General features: G+C 35.2%; 1 protein-coding gene across 1 annotated transcript; it reads left to right on the top strand.

The window, feature by feature from the left end:
- The first annotated feature begins 1,218 nt into the window (after positions 1–1,218).
- LOC101893864 (3-hydroxyacyl-CoA dehydrogenase type-2) lies at positions 1,219–2,641 on the top strand. Its single transcript, XM_005184090.4, has 2 exons — positions 1,219–1,377; positions 1,664–2,641. Exons 1-2 carry the CDS (start codon positions 1,369–1,371, stop codon positions 2,420–2,422), a joined length of 768 nt encoding a protein of 255 aa, XP_005184147.2. The 5' UTR covers positions 1,219–1,368; the 3' UTR covers positions 2,423–2,641.
- The last annotated feature ends 16,911 nt before the right edge of the window (positions 2,642–19,552 follow it).

The raw sequence follows: 19,552 nt of genomic DNA, 5'->3' as shown, positions 1-19,552 counted from the left end.
GATATTTACTACCATTGCACGATTAGAACAAAGCTACCTCCCATGGTAGAAGAATACAGGTAGATGCATCAACGCTTGGGAACATTGATATTTCAAACATTTTAAAAAGTTTTTTTCAAATACAAGTAAATTTTTATATGTTATCTTATACGACGTCAATCGGAGGTATGCACAATTTGTAAATATGTGTGTATTGTTTTGAATTATTAAAAAAATAATTTCAAATTTAGAATTTGATACAACAAAAATGCATGTTTACCACATTGTCGGGCAACAAAATGTATTATTTTGGGATGAAAGAACATTGTCCCCCTATTTTGGATTCAATTTTGTGGAGAATACCCAATATTTAATTCATATTTTGCGGGTTTTCCTCAAAATAGTAATTTTTTTAAAAAACCGTTATGATGTAGATTAGGTAAATGAGGTAAATTAGTAGTAGGCCGGGCCGAACTTTGAATACCCCGAATTCTGTTGAAATTATAAGCCATAATCCTCAAAATACCAAATATACGGATACCGTTTTGTGGGGGTTATACGAAGAATTGTACCTGCAAAGACAATTTAATTTTCTGTCACAGGCTGTAGTACCCATTAGGAAATTTACGAGATTTGAAACAATTCCGGTCGTTAAAATCACCAAAATACGGAATATAAGAAGGTACTGCTATATGGGTCTGTAGTAACATTAGGAACTTCAAGTACGAAATTTGAAACAATTCCGATAAATATTGTACCTAAAATCGCCAAAATGCCGATTATAGATATTTCTCTTCCAGGGAGTAAAGTGCTAAAATCATGAAAATACCGAATATCGGGGTTACCGTTATATGGGGCCAATATGATATCGTCAACCAATACAGCCCATCTTCGAACTTGATCTGCCTGCAGACAAAAGACTGATCTGTGCAAAATTTTAGCCTTCAACTCAGTTCGTTTTGACTCTAGCGTGATTCCAACAGACGGACGGTCAGGGCTAAATCGACTTAGAATTTTAAGCTGATCAAGAATATATAAACTTTTTTATGTCAAAAATTATTATTTTTATGAGTTACAAACAGATGACGAACTTAATATACTCTCCATACCATGTATGGTGGAGGGCATAAAAAATGTCATATGTAGCTGCGAAAGCAGCATTTGGACTACCTTTGTTATTATGCCGTTAACTAGCATTTCGTGCGAAATATCGATAAAATATCGATATTGACCATTGGAATGTGGTGTCGATATTGCCATCGATTGTTTGCCAGCACTACGCCACCTCAAATCAGAAGTCAATTGGAATTCAACCGGTGTTTTAGCAGCTGTTCGGAAGCTTAACAAGTTCATAATAATTTCTAATTTAGCAACTAAAAATCAATAAACATGATTAAGGTAAGTTTTTAACTCAATTTGTTTGATAACAATAATGCAGCATAGAAAATAGAAAACAAATCTTATCATAAATGAAGTTCACCAAGAATCAAAACGGTTCATGTTGCAAATAAGAGTGAAAGTACAAAGTCCATTTTGCTGGGGGGTGAGCAAAATAAATCAAGCACCACTGAACATCTTTAATATGTTAACGTCAGTGTCTTATGATAAGCATTATACAATCACTCCAGAATATGAATACAACAACAATTTTCAATTATTTGTTTTTGTTTCTACTTTGTTCTAGAACGCTGTTGCTGTAGTTACTGGTGGTGCCTCCGGCTTGGGCCGTGCCACCGTTGAACGTTTGGCCAAACAAGGTGCCCGCGTCGTTATGGCCGATTTGGGTTCCTCCAAGGGTAATGAAGTTGCCAAGGAATTGGGTGACAATGTCGTCTTTGTGCCCGTCGATGTCACCTCCGAGAAGGATGTAACCACCGCCCTTGAAACTGCCAAGGATAAATTTGGCCGTTTGGATTTGGCTGTCAACTGTGCTGGTACTGCCACCGCTGTACGTACTTACAACTTCAATAAGAATGCTGCCCACCGTTTGGATGACTTCACCCGTGTCTTGATGGTCAACACCGTTGGTACATTCAACGTCATCCGTTTGTCTGCCGGTCTTATGGGTACCAATGAACCCAATCAAGATGGCCAACGTGGTGTTATTGTCAACACTGCTTCCGTGGCTGCTTATGATGGTCAAATTGGCCAAGCCGCCTACTCTGCTTCCAAGGCCGCCGTTGTTGGCATGACTTTGCCAATTGCCCGTGACTTGAGCACTCAAGGTATTCGTATTTGCACCATTGCTCCTGGTCTCTTCAACACACCCATGTTGGCTGCTTTGCCCGAAAAGGTGCGCACCTTCTTGGCCAAATCCATTCCATTCCCTCAACGTTTGGGTGAACCATCGGAATATGCTCATTTGGTGCAGGCCATCTATGAGAACCCCTTGATGAACGGTGAAACTATCCGTATTGATGGTGCCCTCCGCATGCAACCTTAAATGTTGTAAATAGAAACAAAATTGCCGAACGTCGTGATGAGTTTAAGGAGATTTGCATTTACATTTTTATGCGTTTTTTAGAATTAAGTGGAAAAGTTATACAATTCAAAGTCTACCGAAATATTTGCCAAGCAAATCGTCATAGAATAATAACTCAATAAAATTTAAAATATTTTTGTAAAACACAAGAAAACAAAAGTTCTAGAAGACATCAATCAACTCTCAAATGCCTTTCTTATCAACATCCATATTTAAATACCATGAATTTAAAAGGGTGAGTATATTTTTGTTGCAAATGTTAATGAATTGACAATATTTTTTTTTTAAATTTTATTATTCTTTTATATATTACTTATTTTTTTTAGCTTAGAATAATTAATGATAAGCAAAATTATATCAAGAAAAGCAAGATTCAAGAATTTGGTTAAATGCAAGATATCAAGATAACATATAATAAAAAGCAATAATCACGTTATAATAATTGTGGATAAGGTAAGAAATTTATAATTCAATTTTATTTTCCACAAATTGACAGTATGCAACGATGTTGTAGTGTAGAACTTTTTTTGAAGTCAAATGGTAAATTACGATTAGCCATAAACTATGATTGTGTTTATGGCTAATCGTAATTTACCGATTTTTACACACCGATTTTTTACATTTTATATGGACATAAATTTGGTCCACTTGGTGACGTCAATATTAGCGTTTTTAAAAATGGACCCCTGCCTTCTGTTTACAGCTAACAGTAAAAAGTTTGGATTTTGTTGCAGTCGTTTGAATTTAAAGCGGCAGTCCGTTATTGATTACTTTTTGAGTATTCAATATTCAGTAGATAAACACACATATTTATCTGTTATAGATAACCACATTTGTTTAGCAATGTCTTAAATATGAAGTATAGATGGCGTCCGTTATAACATGTACTGAACAATTCTGGTAATTCAATTCAAATAGGGCACTTCAAACAATTTAACCAAAATCAATGTTGTCACGAACGTCTAATGCAGGTATGGAAATCAATAATCCTATTTAAACATTATATTCCAACTATCAGATGGAGTGAGATGAAAAGGATTATATATATATATATATATATATATATATATATATATATATATATATATATATATATATATATATATATATATATATATATATATATATATATATATATATATATAACATTAAGATGTCAGATATCTGATATTGCAGTGGTCAGTCAATATGCCCACCTCGATTCTTACATTCGACCTATTAGTTGAAAGCGAGTTATTTTTCTCAAAATTGCGATCAGATGGCCCTAGATAGCTTGCAACGAGTATCCAGGTACCATCTTGTCATCTATCAGCTGACATAATAGCTCACATATGGTTTGACAGTATCTTAGTATCTTCAATCGGTATGTCAATCAACTAGGAAGGGCGCTTGACTTGATGGCTTTTTGAGGGCCAACAGACTCGACATATATAGGGCGCATGTAACTGTACCGGCAGATTTAATGCGTTTTGGGTAACCCAGTGACAATTTCAAACTGGATTTGCTGTAAATTCTCAGTCTGTGTTCCCAGCATGTGTATCACATCTGTGCAGAGAACTGTCCATAGGTCATATAGGAAAAAATTTTGGTATTTTATTGATTGATTGATTGATATTGATTTAACTGTGCCCCTAGACTATCGGTATTTTCATGATTTGTTTTACACTTTTCACCGAAATTCTTTCAAAGTAGGTGTTTGTAGTTCGTAATGGATATTAGTTCAACTGACTGATAATTAGCTAAAGGTCCGCGTCATAGTATGGCCCCATAAAACTATATCTCCTATAACTTGATGATTTTAGCGACATTGTTCAACGGATTAATTTAAAGTTATTATTTGTTATTGGCAATGGGTTCTCTCTTCTCTTATAGAAAATTGTCTACATAACTACACATTTTCGTATAGCCCTCCTTATAACTATTTGATAATTTATGTCACATTTTTGGAGGCAATTGTTTTAAATTTGGTATATAGAGTTCGTAATGAATACTACTTCCCACAACAGAAAATTATATTTACTTATCCAAATCTTCGTATTCCCCTTACAAATATAGGAATATTACAATGTAAAATTAGACGATCAATACTTCGCCTGAATTGTTAATTTTTTACGATCATTGGTGGAAAGTTTGGACTAAAATACGGATAACTTTCACCCTATCTAAGAAAGAGCGGACCATTAGGTCCATAAACTTAGCAACGTGATACCGAGACGTTTCGGTATGTAATATTACCATGCCCGAAGTTTTAGTTTAATTTACTTTATAATTGGCACAATTGCAAGATACTTCGTTTTCGTTGGGCTTTATTGATTTCATCATTGCAGTTACTAATGCCTGTCATCACAGGCCTTATATCTTTCATATCACATCACTCCCAAACCCAAAATGAGGGACGTATTCCTGTTCATTAGGCTAAGACCAATATCCTTGCTATTAGCAATTTTCCCACATCTTGTACGAGATGCATAACTCGTACTGAGTGCAGCTTAAATCCAAAGTTATCAGAACAATGGAGTATTGAACTAGTAAACGACCATTGCTTTGTTCTTGAACCAAGTTTTTTGACCCATAACGCTGATAACGCAGCACAAAAGCGAAACAAACATCGGTTTGTAAACCAATTCCTTTGCATGCCTGAAATCTTCATAACAAACACTCAGTTATCTCTCCACACTATATGATCCATTTGTACAAGTTATTTCAACCCAGTTAGCTTACTTATATATGTTGATTTTCAACATTTAAATGACCATTTTCAGACATTAAACACTTGCACCATTTTACCAAAAAAAAAAAAAACCTTGACCTATTGCTCCTCTTCGATTGCTCCATGCGAAAGGCAATTTTCTAATACAAATGGTTTTCTGCCTTTATTTCGAGCTAGGCAGCCAGTAAAATACACATGCTTCGTAAGCATTTAAAGGATTTTATTTGCCCATTTTTGTTGCGACACAAGTTATTTATGTTGCAGCAGAGCATTAACATTTCGTTTTCGGTACAAGTTGGTCGTTTGTTTTCCTTTTTTTTTGTTTGATAAGGACAAAGAAAATTCCCTTTTATGCCATATGGTATTTACTGTGAATGGAAGGAATTTCCAAAACAAAAGGTAAGCCCCTGCGGCATCAATTTGTTATTTAATGTTAAAGGAAATGGTTTTTAAATCAAGGACGTTATTTGTAAATAAGGAAGTGTACATTGGTTAACCTTAACAAATAAAGTCATTGGTTGCTTGCTCAATTATTAAAGGCTGTACCTGAAGTTTGTTGTTCCATTTGAAGCCCATTGAATTAATGATTGTATTCATGGATGAGAAATATTTTGAAGTTTTTTTTGGTAACATTAATGCAAATATTTTATTGAAATATATCGGAGGTAGATATTTCTTTTCTTAGAATACAAATAGTGAAATTTGATTAAGAATTATTTTGCCTTTGACGTTATCATGTTAAAATGATGCATTATAGGAGTATTTGGATAAACTCACATAACCCTAAAATGTTTTTATACCGTACAACACTGTGTTGGGGGTATTATACGTTTGATTGGGCCAAAAATTATGTAACACCTCGAAATATTGGTTTCTATAAACCGCGAATATTTTTAATCCTGGCGAAATCCCAAATAGACGAAAAGGTCAATTCTGACCATTACGTAGATGTCGATAGTAACTATATCGCATATATTTAGCAAAATATATAGAATGTGTATATATAAAGGAAAGGGATGTTACCTAGAATGCTTATATCTCAAGAATGGCTGGACCGATTTTGACAATTTTTGCCAATTCAGAGTGCTTCAAATTTCGTACTTAAAGATCGTAGTAGGTACCACAGCTTATGACAAAAAATCGCGTATGCAGGTTTATGTCTTCGTATATCCCCCATATAACGGTACATCCATATATTCGGTATTTTGATGATTTTAGCTAAATTTTTCAATGGAATTTTCTTAAAATCCATACTAGAAGTTCTTTCTAAGCACTTTACCACCTGGAAGAGAAATGCCTATATATGTAGGTCCACGATATCGTAAAGCCCAAATACAACGGTACCCCCCGATATTTGATATTTTGACGATTTTAGGGACATTATTCACTGGAGTGGTTTCAAATTTCGTATTTAGAATTCGTAACGGGTACATCAGCCTATGACAAAAAATTGCGTATCCTGGTCCACGTTTTTGTATGCCTCCCATATAACAGCACCTCCCTTTATTCGGTATTTTGATGATTTTTAGCGACATATTAACACGAATTTTTTTCAAATTTCGTATTTAAAGTTCGTAATGGGTACTACAGCCCATGACAAAAAATCGAGTACACAGGTCCACGTCTTTGTATAACCCCCATATGACTATACATCCCGATATTCGGTATTTTAATGATTTTAGAGGCATTATAGACCGGAATTGTTATAAATTTTGTATTTGATGTTCAAAATGGATACCTCAATCTCTAACATAAAATTGTCTATTCAGGTCCACGACTTCGTATACTCCACCTACGGTCAGTATATCGTATCAACTCCTTCTGGTACTTCCCCCACAAAAGGTCAACATTTTGAATTTCCATGAAGCGCATAAAACCCGAAATTAACATCCGATTCTATCCAGACCCAATATTTCCGTCAACATAAGATCTGTTATAAATATGGTAGAGATCGGACCATTCCTTCTGCTACCTCCCCAATAAAGGGTCAAAGTTTTGAGTAACCAAAACTATCTTAAAATCCGAAATAGACATACGGTTCTCTTCATATTTCACACATCCCATAATTTCTACTAATACAAAACATGCTGGAAGATGGAATATGCAAATTTTGGTGCCTCCCCCACAAAGGGTCAAAATTTTGAATATCCGTGAAGCTCATAAAACATGAAATCAACATCCGATTTTACGTCGCATTATATAAATAATATTTATTTAGGTCCAATACGAAATGGACAATATTGTCCCATTCCTTTGAAACCCACTCCATAGAGGATCAACAATTTGAATAATCATAGCAGAAGTCAAATGATATTTACATAATCGAATATTGGCTGAGAGTCGGCAAAACCGACTAATACATTTTAACTTGTTGGCTCTAGTTTTATAATCTGCTGGATTGTTCCCGTAATTATTTTTTCTTTGCACAGTGTTTTTCCTTGGTCAATAGGTTGCTGGCGAAAATTTTGAGGTGCTGCAATCGGAATGACCCCATTCGAAATTTTTCCAACTTAAAGAATTGTCAATCACTTTCACGATTTAAAATTACTAAATCGATAACCACTTTTCCTCCTTATCAATTGGTTACATTGCAAATTACGCAAATCCATAGATGATTTATGCTGATGATACTTAAAAAAAAATCCTATATTTTTTGCCTTGATTAAATTCCAACAATCCATCTTCAAAAAAATGTTGTTATCGTTGCAAATGATTCATTTTGAAATTTCCATTTGTGCGCCCCTCTCGTGTGGTAACCGCAACCTAGTGAATATTGGGGGAGATGATGGCCAGTGTGGGGTGGTCCCAGCTTGTCATATTTCGTTAACAAAATTTGCATTTTCAATGATAAAATAAATTTGCATAGTTTTTGGCAGTGGTGATGCCATCTCTCATCCCGCCACTGGGTGGCAGGGGGTGTGGTGTGCAACACACCACATAGAAGGTGAAAGAGTCCAGCTGCTGTTGATGCAGTTGCTGAAGCATCAACATCATTGCTGGTTATGATGATGCTGATGTTTATGGCATGATGCTTCTAGCTTCTTGGGTGCAGTTGCAGTTCCAACAACATAGTGTGTGTATGTGTGTGGGGGCGCCATTTGGCCCGTTCAAAACAATTGCAACATTAAGTAGATGAGGGGTATTGGATAGAGAAACTAAACGACAAACACAGCAACATAATAAATTGAGATGTTGGTGTGTGTGTGTTGGATGTCTCCTGTAAATGGGTTACCAAATTTTTTCGGTGCATGATTGTTTTTTCTTTTTTGAAATTCACAGATCGTCAAATATCAGCCAGGCATCACCAACATCATTATCATCGGCATCGACATCGGCGACACCATCAACGCTGAGTAAGTGGTCATCGACTTGATTAACTGCAAATTATTCAATGAAAATACACACACACACACCGACAACAACAACAACTATTTAAGGAAATCTAAAAATAATTTTATTTTGATTTCGGCATCTTCTTCTTATTTTTGTCTCTTATTTTGTTGTTGTTTTTGTTGTTTCAGTCTAAAGTTGAATTTTATTTTCTCTCCCAACGCTTTCTAACATTGAATATTGTCATTGGTCTTTGGCTGGGTAGCTTTTATTTTTATTGATTTTTCGCTGCGTTGATTTCGGATTTCGTTTTTTTTTTTTATTGATTGGCTGACACCCTCAGCTATCCGAGCAATGCTGACTAGGCAGGCAGTTAGCATTAATTTTGTGTCATGATATTTGCGTTTGTTACACATGTTTTTTTTCGGGTCTTTATGCCGCTGCATCTCTCCGCTATAAATAACATCAATCGTATTGGCAAAATAAAAAAGAATCGATTTTATTTGATTTTGGTCTACATAATTTTTTCTTCTTGTCGGGGAGGCTATAAATTTTTGTTTTTTCTTGTCTTTGGAAGGTCAACAAATAAATACGTGATTATCGACAAAAGCCTATTAATTTTGGATATTTATTATTTTTATTTTTTAATTATTTGAAATAATTGTATCGTCGTAGTGTTGTAGGAGATTTGATGGATTAAAACAGGAGTTGCCGACAGTTGCCTCTTGTATCGGGAGATGTATTTAATACTTCATTAACCGAAAGTACTGTTTTCAATTTCAAAATTCGAAATATTTCTATGTTATTTTTATGAAATTTACAATTCAAACATTTTCCATTTAGGAGTAATCGACATATTTAGTGCATATTTGAAAATAATTATGGCTTAAGTGTGTTATATCATTTGATAGGTCAAAACCTCTCCCATGTGGAGCAAATCCGTTTCAGGACATTTGGAGTCGATCTAGGGGTGTTCGTCCATCCGTCTGTCTGTCTGGCTGGTACGCACGATAACTTGCGAAGAGAGTCCAAACTTGGTACATCGTAATATTATTGCCAAACTTGTATTGAGTTCGGAGATGGGCAATATCGGTCAACTCCTTTTGGTACCTCCCCCATAACATGTCAACATTTCACTGCCTAGAAAGAGAAATGATAATCCAATTTTGCTCCAAATTTGCATATCCTAAATTGCATTAGTGCTAGATCAGGTGCGAAAATGGACAATATCGGTCCACACCTTCTGGTACATCCCCCACAAAGGGTAAACATTTTGAATAATTATAAATCTTATAAAATTTGATGTAACAGTCAGGTGGTCTCTAAATTACACAGATCACAATATTTTTATTAACCCAAGATCTGGTGTGAAGGTGGAATATATCGGGCCACTTCTTTTGATACCTCCCCCAAGGGTCAAAATTTTGAATACCTACGAAGCTTATAAAACACGAAATTAACATCCGATTCCATTCAGACTTGGCACAGCTCAATATTTCTATCAATACAAGATCTTTTAGAAAGAAGACAGATATCGGAACAATTCTTCTGGTACCTCCCCCATATAGCGTTCAAGATTTATGAAAATCAAAACGCTCAAAGAAATAATCGAATCGAAATAAGCATCCAACTCTATTCAAATATCACACATACAAACATATTTGCTAACACAAGATCTGTCGTGAAGATGATCTAACCCATTTTGGTAGCTCACCTACAAAGGGTCACAATTTTCAAAAAAGTAGGCGATTCTTTACAACTTGCTATATCTAAATATTTCTGGTACCTCTTCCTATAAAGGTGCAAAGTTATGAATAACCAGAAAATATAAAATCAGAAATAAGCACCCGGTTCTCTTCATATTTCACACATCACCATATCTTTATTAATGCAGGGTTTGATATGAAGATGGAATATATCGGTTCAATCCTTCTGGTACCTTCCCCATAAAGGGTCATAATTTTGAATATCCATGAAGCTCATGAAACACGAAAACACATTATCTGTTATAAATATGGTAGAGATCGAATAATTTCCTCCCATAGGGTTCAAGATTTTGAAAATCAAAACGTTAAAGAAAGCGAAATAAGCACCCAACTCTCTTCAAATTCCATACATACAGGGTGAGATAAAAAATTGCAACAAAGTCAAGCGCCATAATTTTTAATTTTTTTTAAATTTGTTTTTGAATGAGAATAAGTTTATATTTGTTCGAGTTGGTCACCTTTGGCACGAATTATGGTCTTCAAACGGCCAATGAAACCACACGCCGCCCGAATGTTTTTCTGCGGTATTTTGGCCCATTCCCGATGAAGCGCTTGTTTGAGGTGATCGACACTTTGGTATTTTTTAGTGCCAACTTTGCTTTCCAAAATACTCCAGATACAATAGTCCAGCGGATTGATATCCGGAGATTTTGATGGTCATTGTGCGCTGGAAATGAAGCGAGAAACCTCATTTTGTAACCATTCTTGGGTGGCGCGTGCTGAGTGCGATGGTGCTGAGTCCTGTTGGAATGTCCAAGGTCCAAGGTCTGCGGCCAAAATGTTTGAGTGCCCAAGGCTTTAATACATCCTCCAGAGTATTTTCGCGATAATATTCGGCAATTATTCTGATTTATACGAGCGGAGAGCGACCATCGGCTGTTATGACGGTCCACATCATGGCCGGCGCTTGAGTTCTGGTGGCCAACCGAAGGTGCACATTTTCAGCTGACCTCTTTGGGAAGTAAATCCAATCATTTTGTTTGTTTACAAACTGCTGGACAACAAATGTTTTCTCATCAGAGAAAACCAAATTCGGCAGATCACCACTTTCCAAGCCAAGCGAAGCAACTCTGTAGCTCTTTTTAGTCTATTTTTTTTCTGTTGCGGTGTAAGTTCTTGCACTTTCAGGAATTTCAATGGCTTTACCCCGATCGCATTTTTCAATATTTGCTGAATGGAATATTGCGATATGTTCAGCTCACGAGCGGTGGGTTTGGATCAAGTCGCTACGATAGCCACTTGTGGTTTTCCAGCCAAATATAAAGAAATCACACTATCACGCTTGAATTCCATCACGAATAACTTTTTTTTCTGGAAAATTCTCACCAAAATGCTTTTGTACGCTTGTAAGCAATATAATGAGCTGTCATTGGAATGATTTTAACAGCTGTCGGATGAGTGGCTGTCATATCTAACAGCAGTCTGAAGTTGGTTGCAGTTTTTTTCATCTTATCCTGTAAAGTGAAGGAAGTAACCAATATAGTCGAAACCTGGCACGTCGCAATATATATAGTCATATTTATTTAGGTCGTATACGAAATGGAAAATTTTGGCCCATTCCTTCAGAACCCACTCCATAGAGGGTCAAGAATTTGAATAATTATAACAAAAGTCAAAATATATTTAAATAATCGAACATTGGTTGGGGGTATACATCTGTCGGCAAAACCGACCAATAATTTTTAACTTGTTTTTTTTTGTGGTTTGAATATAAATTTTGCCAATTTTCTTTAAAATATCTAAAAATTCATCTCAATTTAAATTACTTTTTAAATTTTAGGAAAAAAACAACTTGAATAACAATAAATTTTCAATTTTCATGCATTAAATTTAAATTGGCTTACGGAAAAACACAAACTTAAATAGCAAATCTCTGCATGTCAGACATGGTGTACAAATCTCTTCTTAATAAACTAAAGTAATAAACATATAAATTTATTGTCAAAAATATACACATGTGTTTTTGTATGTGTGTACACTCATACACATGCTCTCTTATAAGTCTATACAATACCTAATGCCACTTCATGTGGCACAAAAACTGAATATATAAATAAAGTGTTGAATTTTAATCAATACTTCCTACCTACCTATCAGCATCTATGGTAGGATATCTTCATAATAGGGATGTCAATGCAGATGTTATTGCCAAATGATATAATGAAAGCTATTCCTACACTTTTTTGCAAATTGAATACTTATCCTACACCGTAAACAACATATTCCTGAAACTATCCCATTGTCTAAATCATTCACATTGTTAGTAGATCCCTATACTAAAAGTAAAAATTCCAACTCTATCCCTACACTCTATGCCAAATGCAGCACTTTTTGTACCCTATATAGTGCGTATGTCCGGAAACACGGCATTGTCTACATTTACAGATCTTTTCCTAGCTATATACCAAATTTAATACCATTTGGTACTTTTCGTAGACGAAATGCGTACTATATTTCTAAATTTATGTTCTTATCATAACGTTGCGCACTCATAGTGATTTTAATACAAAATTGCACAATTCTAGCTCATTTCCTATACCATATGCCAAATTTAGTACCATTTAGTACTTTTCATTCCCAACTTCTAAAGCAAATCTAAATCCTACACACCCACTTTTACCCTTATACCAAAATTTATGATGCTAGCTCTATTTCTATATTCTATATCAAATTTAGTACCATTTGGTACTTTTTCTACAAATCCAACTTCTTATCTAAACGCTTCTCACTCGTAAGTATCCTTATACTGAAACTAGCAAGTGCAAGCTACTTTGATAGCGAAAAGTCACATATTTCCAAGACCACTTCCATGTCTCAATTTAAGATACCAACAGAAACCTCAATATCAAATTTGAGAATTCCAGCCCGATCCCGCCAACCAATACAATACACATTTCCAAACCAGAATACCAACAATTATCTACACATCAAATGTTCAAAGTTGTATTTTATCCCTTCAACCAAGTCCGCATTTAGTATATATATATATATATATATCACATTTCGGGGTTCCAGCCCTATTCCTTCACAATGTACCAAATTTAGTACCATTTAGTAGTTTTCATGCAAATATAGAACACATTTTCAAACCACCGCCAAATCTCAAACACAGATAGCATTAGTAATATAAATATCAACTTTCATAGTTTTATCTTTATCCCTTCACCCAATATTAAAGTTAGTACCATTTAATATTTTTCGCACAATTATTGTACACAAATATAGGACGCATTCCCAAACCACCGCCAGATCTCAAACACAGGTACCATCAGTGATCTAAGTATCAAATATCATAATTTTACCTCTATCCCTTCACCCAATTTCAAACATGGTAACATTCAGTACTTTTCGTATAATTATAGTTCATATTTCCGACAGAGACCTGAATATCAAACTTGACGATTTCAGCCCTTTACCCAATACCAAATTTAGTACCATTTCGTACAAATGTAGGCCACATTTCTATACCACCTCCAAATCTCAAACACACGTACCATCGGTAATCTAAATATCAAATTTCAGAATTTTGTCAACATTGCTGTACCCAATACCAAATTGTGTACAACTTAGTATTTTTCGTACAAATATAAGAAGCGTTTCCAAACCATCACCAAATCAAAAAAATATATATCATCAGTAATCTAAATATTAAATTTCCGAATTGTATCTTTATCCCTTCACCCAATACTAAATTCAGTACTTTTCGTACTATTATGGTACACATATCCGAAACCAACGCCATATGTCCAGACTATACATGAACCGGGATCCTAATACCAAATTTCAGATTTCAAGCTCTATATGTCCACCCAATACCGAATTGTACCAAATATAGTACTATTTAGTACTTTTCGTGCACTTGTAGTAGTTATTTCCAAAACCACCTCTTTATCATAAAAACACCACCAACAGGAACCCTAATAAAAAAATTCAAAATTCCAGCTTCATCCGCTCACTCTTAACAAAAATGTTCCAAATTTAGTACCATTTAGTACATATTTTCGCTCACTTTGTACATATTTCCAAAACCACCTTCATATATCAAACTTATTTTCGAACCTTGATTCTCATACAAAATTTTAAGTTTTTAGCTTCATCCGTTCTCATACCAAGAAGTTTAGTAACATTTATTACTTTTAACCTTAAAGTCCGAATTTCCAAAAACCCATCTATTCTGCACTCCATCAGTGATTCTCATTCCAAAATTTCAGAATTCTAGCTTATTCCGATTGTCCAATACAAAGATATTAAGTTTTTTAGTACATTTCAGTATTTTTCGTACCTTTGTTGGACGAAATTCCAAAAACGCAGCATTATTAGTCAGTCAAATGTGTATACTTTGGTACATTTACTTGGTGTACCCTCCCATCTTTGATTTTCATATACAATATAAAGATTTTAGCTCTATCTCTTCGAAGCTCGAATTTCCTAAAACCCCCTTGGTACATCTATGCCACATTCTACTAGTGATCCCTCATTTAAATTTTCGAATTACATGGTACAATATGTTGTAACTTTTAGTTCTTTACGTATCCTTTAAGTATACATTACCAAAATGTTTTTCCCTTTTGTTTATCATAGCCAAAGTTATAAACAAACACTCCGAGGTATAGCTTCTTCCAATCGCTTAATATTAACCCTACCATAATTTGTACCTTTTTGTACTTTTCGCGTCCTCATGGTTCAAAATGTCAAAAACCAGCCTTATCTGTTTTGATCCTAATGTTAAATTTGAAGATTCTAGCTTCAGCCGTTTCCCCTGGGTGATGATGAATTAGTCAGTCAGTCATCACTCTACTCTTTTATATATTAGCATATTTTTGAACTTTTGTGGGGGAGGTACGAAAACGAGCGTATCGGTAAAGTCCATTTGAAGATAATCGAACAAATTTAGAACCACTTTAAGGGAGTTAATATTATTCAACATTTTCGATTTTTTTTTTTTCATGGAGAAGGTACAGGAATTGGTGAATCAATATTTTCCATTTTCGTACCTGACTTAAATTTTATCTAAATATTGAGCTGTGCCAAATTTGAATTATTCGCACACTGCCTTCACTCAAAATGTTTATACCGCCCACCTTGAAAAGGAGGATATATTAACATTGTAATTCCTTTTGAAGCGGAAGAGCTTCAAAATTTGGTAGAACAATTTGTATTGTGTCTCGGATGGTTGGTATTTGAAAATGAAATATATCGGTCCAAGTTTTTGCATGCCCGCCATATAACGGTACATCCCGATATTCGGTGTATTGGCATTTGTGGGTCATTATGGGTTCTAGCTTCGTTGGCGAAACATTGTATGTATAGGTCCACGTTTTCGTATAGCCATATAACGGTATGTTTGATGATTTTTTTCCACATTTTTCCACGGAGTTGTGGCGGAACATAGTATGTATTGGTCCACTTTTTGGTACAGCCTCCATATAACGGAACCCCTTGATATTTGGTGTTTTGATGATTTTTGAAACAATTTTCCACGGCCTTGTCTAAAACTTGGTATTTGTAGTTCGTAATCGGTTTTAGCGTGGGTGGCGGGATTTGGTTGTATAGGTCCACGTTTTGGTATAGCCCAATATAACGTACCTTCCAATATTCGGTTTTTTATGCCTTTTCACGGATTTGTCCACAAAGTGGCATTTGTAGTTTGTAATGGGTTCTTGCTCTTGTGGCGGAGCATAATATGTATAGGTCCACGTTTTCGTATAGCGCACATGTAACGATACCCATCGATATTCGGTATTTTAACAATAATCCTAGTCACATTTACCCACGAAATTGTTTCAAATTTGGTATTTAAGAAGATTTGGTAGACTATAGACAATTTTATACTTTAAGGATTGTACATGGTAAAATGAAAGACCCTTAAGGTAACCTTATTTTAAATTAGGATTCCCAGCTCTGCATTTTATGTAATTTACCTTTGTTAAATTTCAATGCATAATAAACAATTCCCATCTCTGATTTTGTGTGTATACAATGGACTTATGAATGTATTGTATAAAATTGTCTATAGAGGTTCCCGCTTTGGTATGGCCCCCATATAACGGCCTCACCCAATTTATGGTTTTTTTGAAAAGTTTAACAGCATTATCCAAACGGAACACGCTTGAATTCAGATACTTTAGATGTTTCTTTTAGCCCATGGTGGAGGGTATTAAAAGTTCGGCGCGGTCAAACTTAACATTTTTTCTTGTTAATTTTTGTGGGGGAAGTACCAGGAGGAATTAACACGCCCATCTCCGAACTCGATATAAGTTTGGTACATATTACGAAATATCAAGTTTGTACCGAATCCGATAATCTTTTCGAGAGTTGTCATGCATAACTGCCGGCCAGACAAACAGACGGACATCGTTAGATCGACCCAAAATATACTGAAATGGATTTCGGCTAAAGATTCCTGGGGTCTAAAATCATTATTTCTATAAAACACATTTTGGCCTTATCAAATGATATTGGTACATATCATAAGGCCTTGGCAAAATAATTGAAAAATCAGGTCCTGTCCTATGGATACGAGTTGAACATGGTGGGGTATTCTATAGCCAGAAGTTATTCCATCGACATCCCTATCCCCCCATATTAAACTCTAATGTCTCTGTGTGAATATACATATAAACGATGTTGTTGTTGCTGTTCCTTGGAACAGAGAATAAAAGAATGGCATGGCTGAAATGCCAGTTCAAATGCCATTCAAAACCAATGATAAACTATTGAGTATTTTTCACACGTTTTCAGACTGAATGACTTTGTCAGTCGTAATATGGTTTTTGTACACACCGACATGCATACACACACACATACATACATGCGTATGTATATATAGAGATTCCAAATGAAAGAATAAAGGAGAAGAAGGAGAAAAAAATAGAAAGAAAGTCTGTTGCTAATAAAACGTAATTTATTGTCGTCATTCGTAATGCCATACATTTGTCAAGTTGACATAATAAATGTAACAATTAAACTTTTGGCCAACTACAACCAATGGCGGAATGGAGGCGGCATGCCGAGTAAAAAAGGACATAAAATAGATGTTCATAAAAATTGTCATTTAATAGATTTGTTAATCTACACTGTTGCAGTATATTGGCGTTGAGAATGGCTGCTTTCTTACGCATCTTGTTCAATGTCTAGCTGACCAGGATGGGTGGACTTCCTTTATTCGTGGCGAAGATTGTTTTCCTCTTGGGTTTCCCCCCTGTAATGTAATTAACTAACTGCATCTAATTGCCGCAATGAGCATTAAGTGTTTCTTTATTGCCTTTTGTGTTCTGAACTATCTTTAATGGCCCTAAGGATGGCCGTCTACTGCTGGACATTGCGTCAATTGTAAATCACTGACCGGAGGGTCTTTGGATTTATTCTAAAATTATGACTTGTTTTCCTTTTTTATTACTCGCAATAATTTTTATAGATTTAGTTTTGCTAATTTTGCCATTTGTGTTAGTAAAAGATCACACGCTGCTCGAATGTTGATCTGCGGTATTTTGGCCCACTCCGGGGAAAAGCTTACTTGAGTTGATCGACAGTTTGGTATTTTTTAGTGCTAACCTTGCTTTCCAAAATACTCCAGATACAATAGTCCAACGGATTGGTATCCGGAGATTTTGGTGGCCATTGTGCGCTGAAAATCTAGCGAGGAACATAATTTTGTAACCATTCTTGGGTGGTGCATGCTGAGTGCGATGATGCTGAGTCCTGTTGGAATGTCCAAGGTCTGCGGCCAAAATGTTTGCCTACCCAAGGCTTTAATACACCCTCCAGAATATTGTCGCGATAATATTCGACATTTATTCTGATGCCACTGTCGATTAATATGAGCAGAGAATAATTTTAACAGCTGTCGGACGAGTGGCTTAGAAATGACAGCGGTGTGAATTGGTTGCAGTTTTTTCATCTCACCCTGTCACGGAATAAATAACATTTATATTTTCGACAAATTTAGTTTTTTTTCCGAATTTTCTTAAGATTTTACTGCTCGATAGCCAGTCTGGGTTGGGGAAAATCCCAAGAGGATTTGATAATGTTCAAAATGTTCAATGTTCAAAATCTTAGACCAAACTTTTTAAAACCTTTCGATAGCTCTAACCATAGACAAGGGACCTCCAATATTTTACAACATTTAACATACAGCTTTGAAAATGTGTAGAGAACTTCTTCAAGGATCTTTATTAAAACCAGTAAGGAAAAGTCAAAAGTCGGGCGGTGCCGAATATGATTTCATTAATTTCGGGGTGTTCCGTATTTTCCAATCGATTTGGCTGAAAATGTGTATTTTCATTCCTTTGAGAGTAGAAAATCTTTTGGGAACTCATTTGCAAAACTACCACCAGATACTACAATAATGGTACAAATTTCCAAAACCACCCCCATATGTCAAGGCTTCACATGAAGAGTGACTCTAATAACAAATTTCAGATATTAAGCACTATCTGTTCACCCAAAACCATTTTGTACTATTTAGTACTTTTCGTACAATTATAGTACACATTTCCAAAACCACCACCATATCTCAATTCCAGATGCCAACAGAGACACCAAAATCATATTTCGGGATGCCAGTCCTATCCCATCACACAATACCAAATTTAGTACCATTTAGTACTCTTTGTACAAACATAGCAAACGATACCAACTGTTTTGTAAATATCAAATTTCAGCATTTTATCTCATTACTTCACCCTGTAACAAATTTACTACCATTTAGTACTTTTCGTATAAGTCAAAGCAAGTTTTTCTTTTTCCCATTTCCAAAACCACCCTAATACACAATTTCAAAATTCTAGCTTCAACCGTTCACCCTAAACCGAACTGTTCCAAATTTAGTACCATTTAGGACAGTTCGCACACATAGTACACATTTCCAAAACCACATTCTTACTTACTTATTTTCGAACCTCGAGTCCCATACTAAAATTTAAATTTTTAGCTCTAACCATTCACATAATACAGAATGTTAACATTTTAGAAGTTTAGTACCATTTTGGAACTTTTCGTAACCCTTCAAAAAACTCTTTGGTACATCAATTCTGCACTCCATTAGTGACTACAAATTTTAGAATTCTGGCTAATTCCTTACATACATACTTCCAGAACCACCTCCATATATCAAGACTACACATGATCAGTGACCCTAATACAAAATTTCAAACAGTCAAATTTCAGTCAGTCAGTTTTTTCACTTCTCTTGTATATATACAGATAGATACACATATAAACAATTTTGTAGGGGTTTTCTCCCAGGGTATTCCTTCCAATTTACATTTCAAATTAAAACAATTT

Source organism: Musca domestica, unplaced genomic scaffold (assembly GCF_030504385.1).
Source record: "Musca domestica strain aabys unplaced genomic scaffold, Musca_domestica.polishedcontigs.V.1.1 2, whole genome shotgun sequence".
In the NCBI taxonomy this organism is placed as follows: Eukaryota; Metazoa; Arthropoda; class Insecta; order Diptera; family Muscidae; genus Musca; species Musca domestica.
Note: the sequence above shows the minus strand (reverse complement) of the source record. Positions and strands in the feature narration are given on the sequence as shown.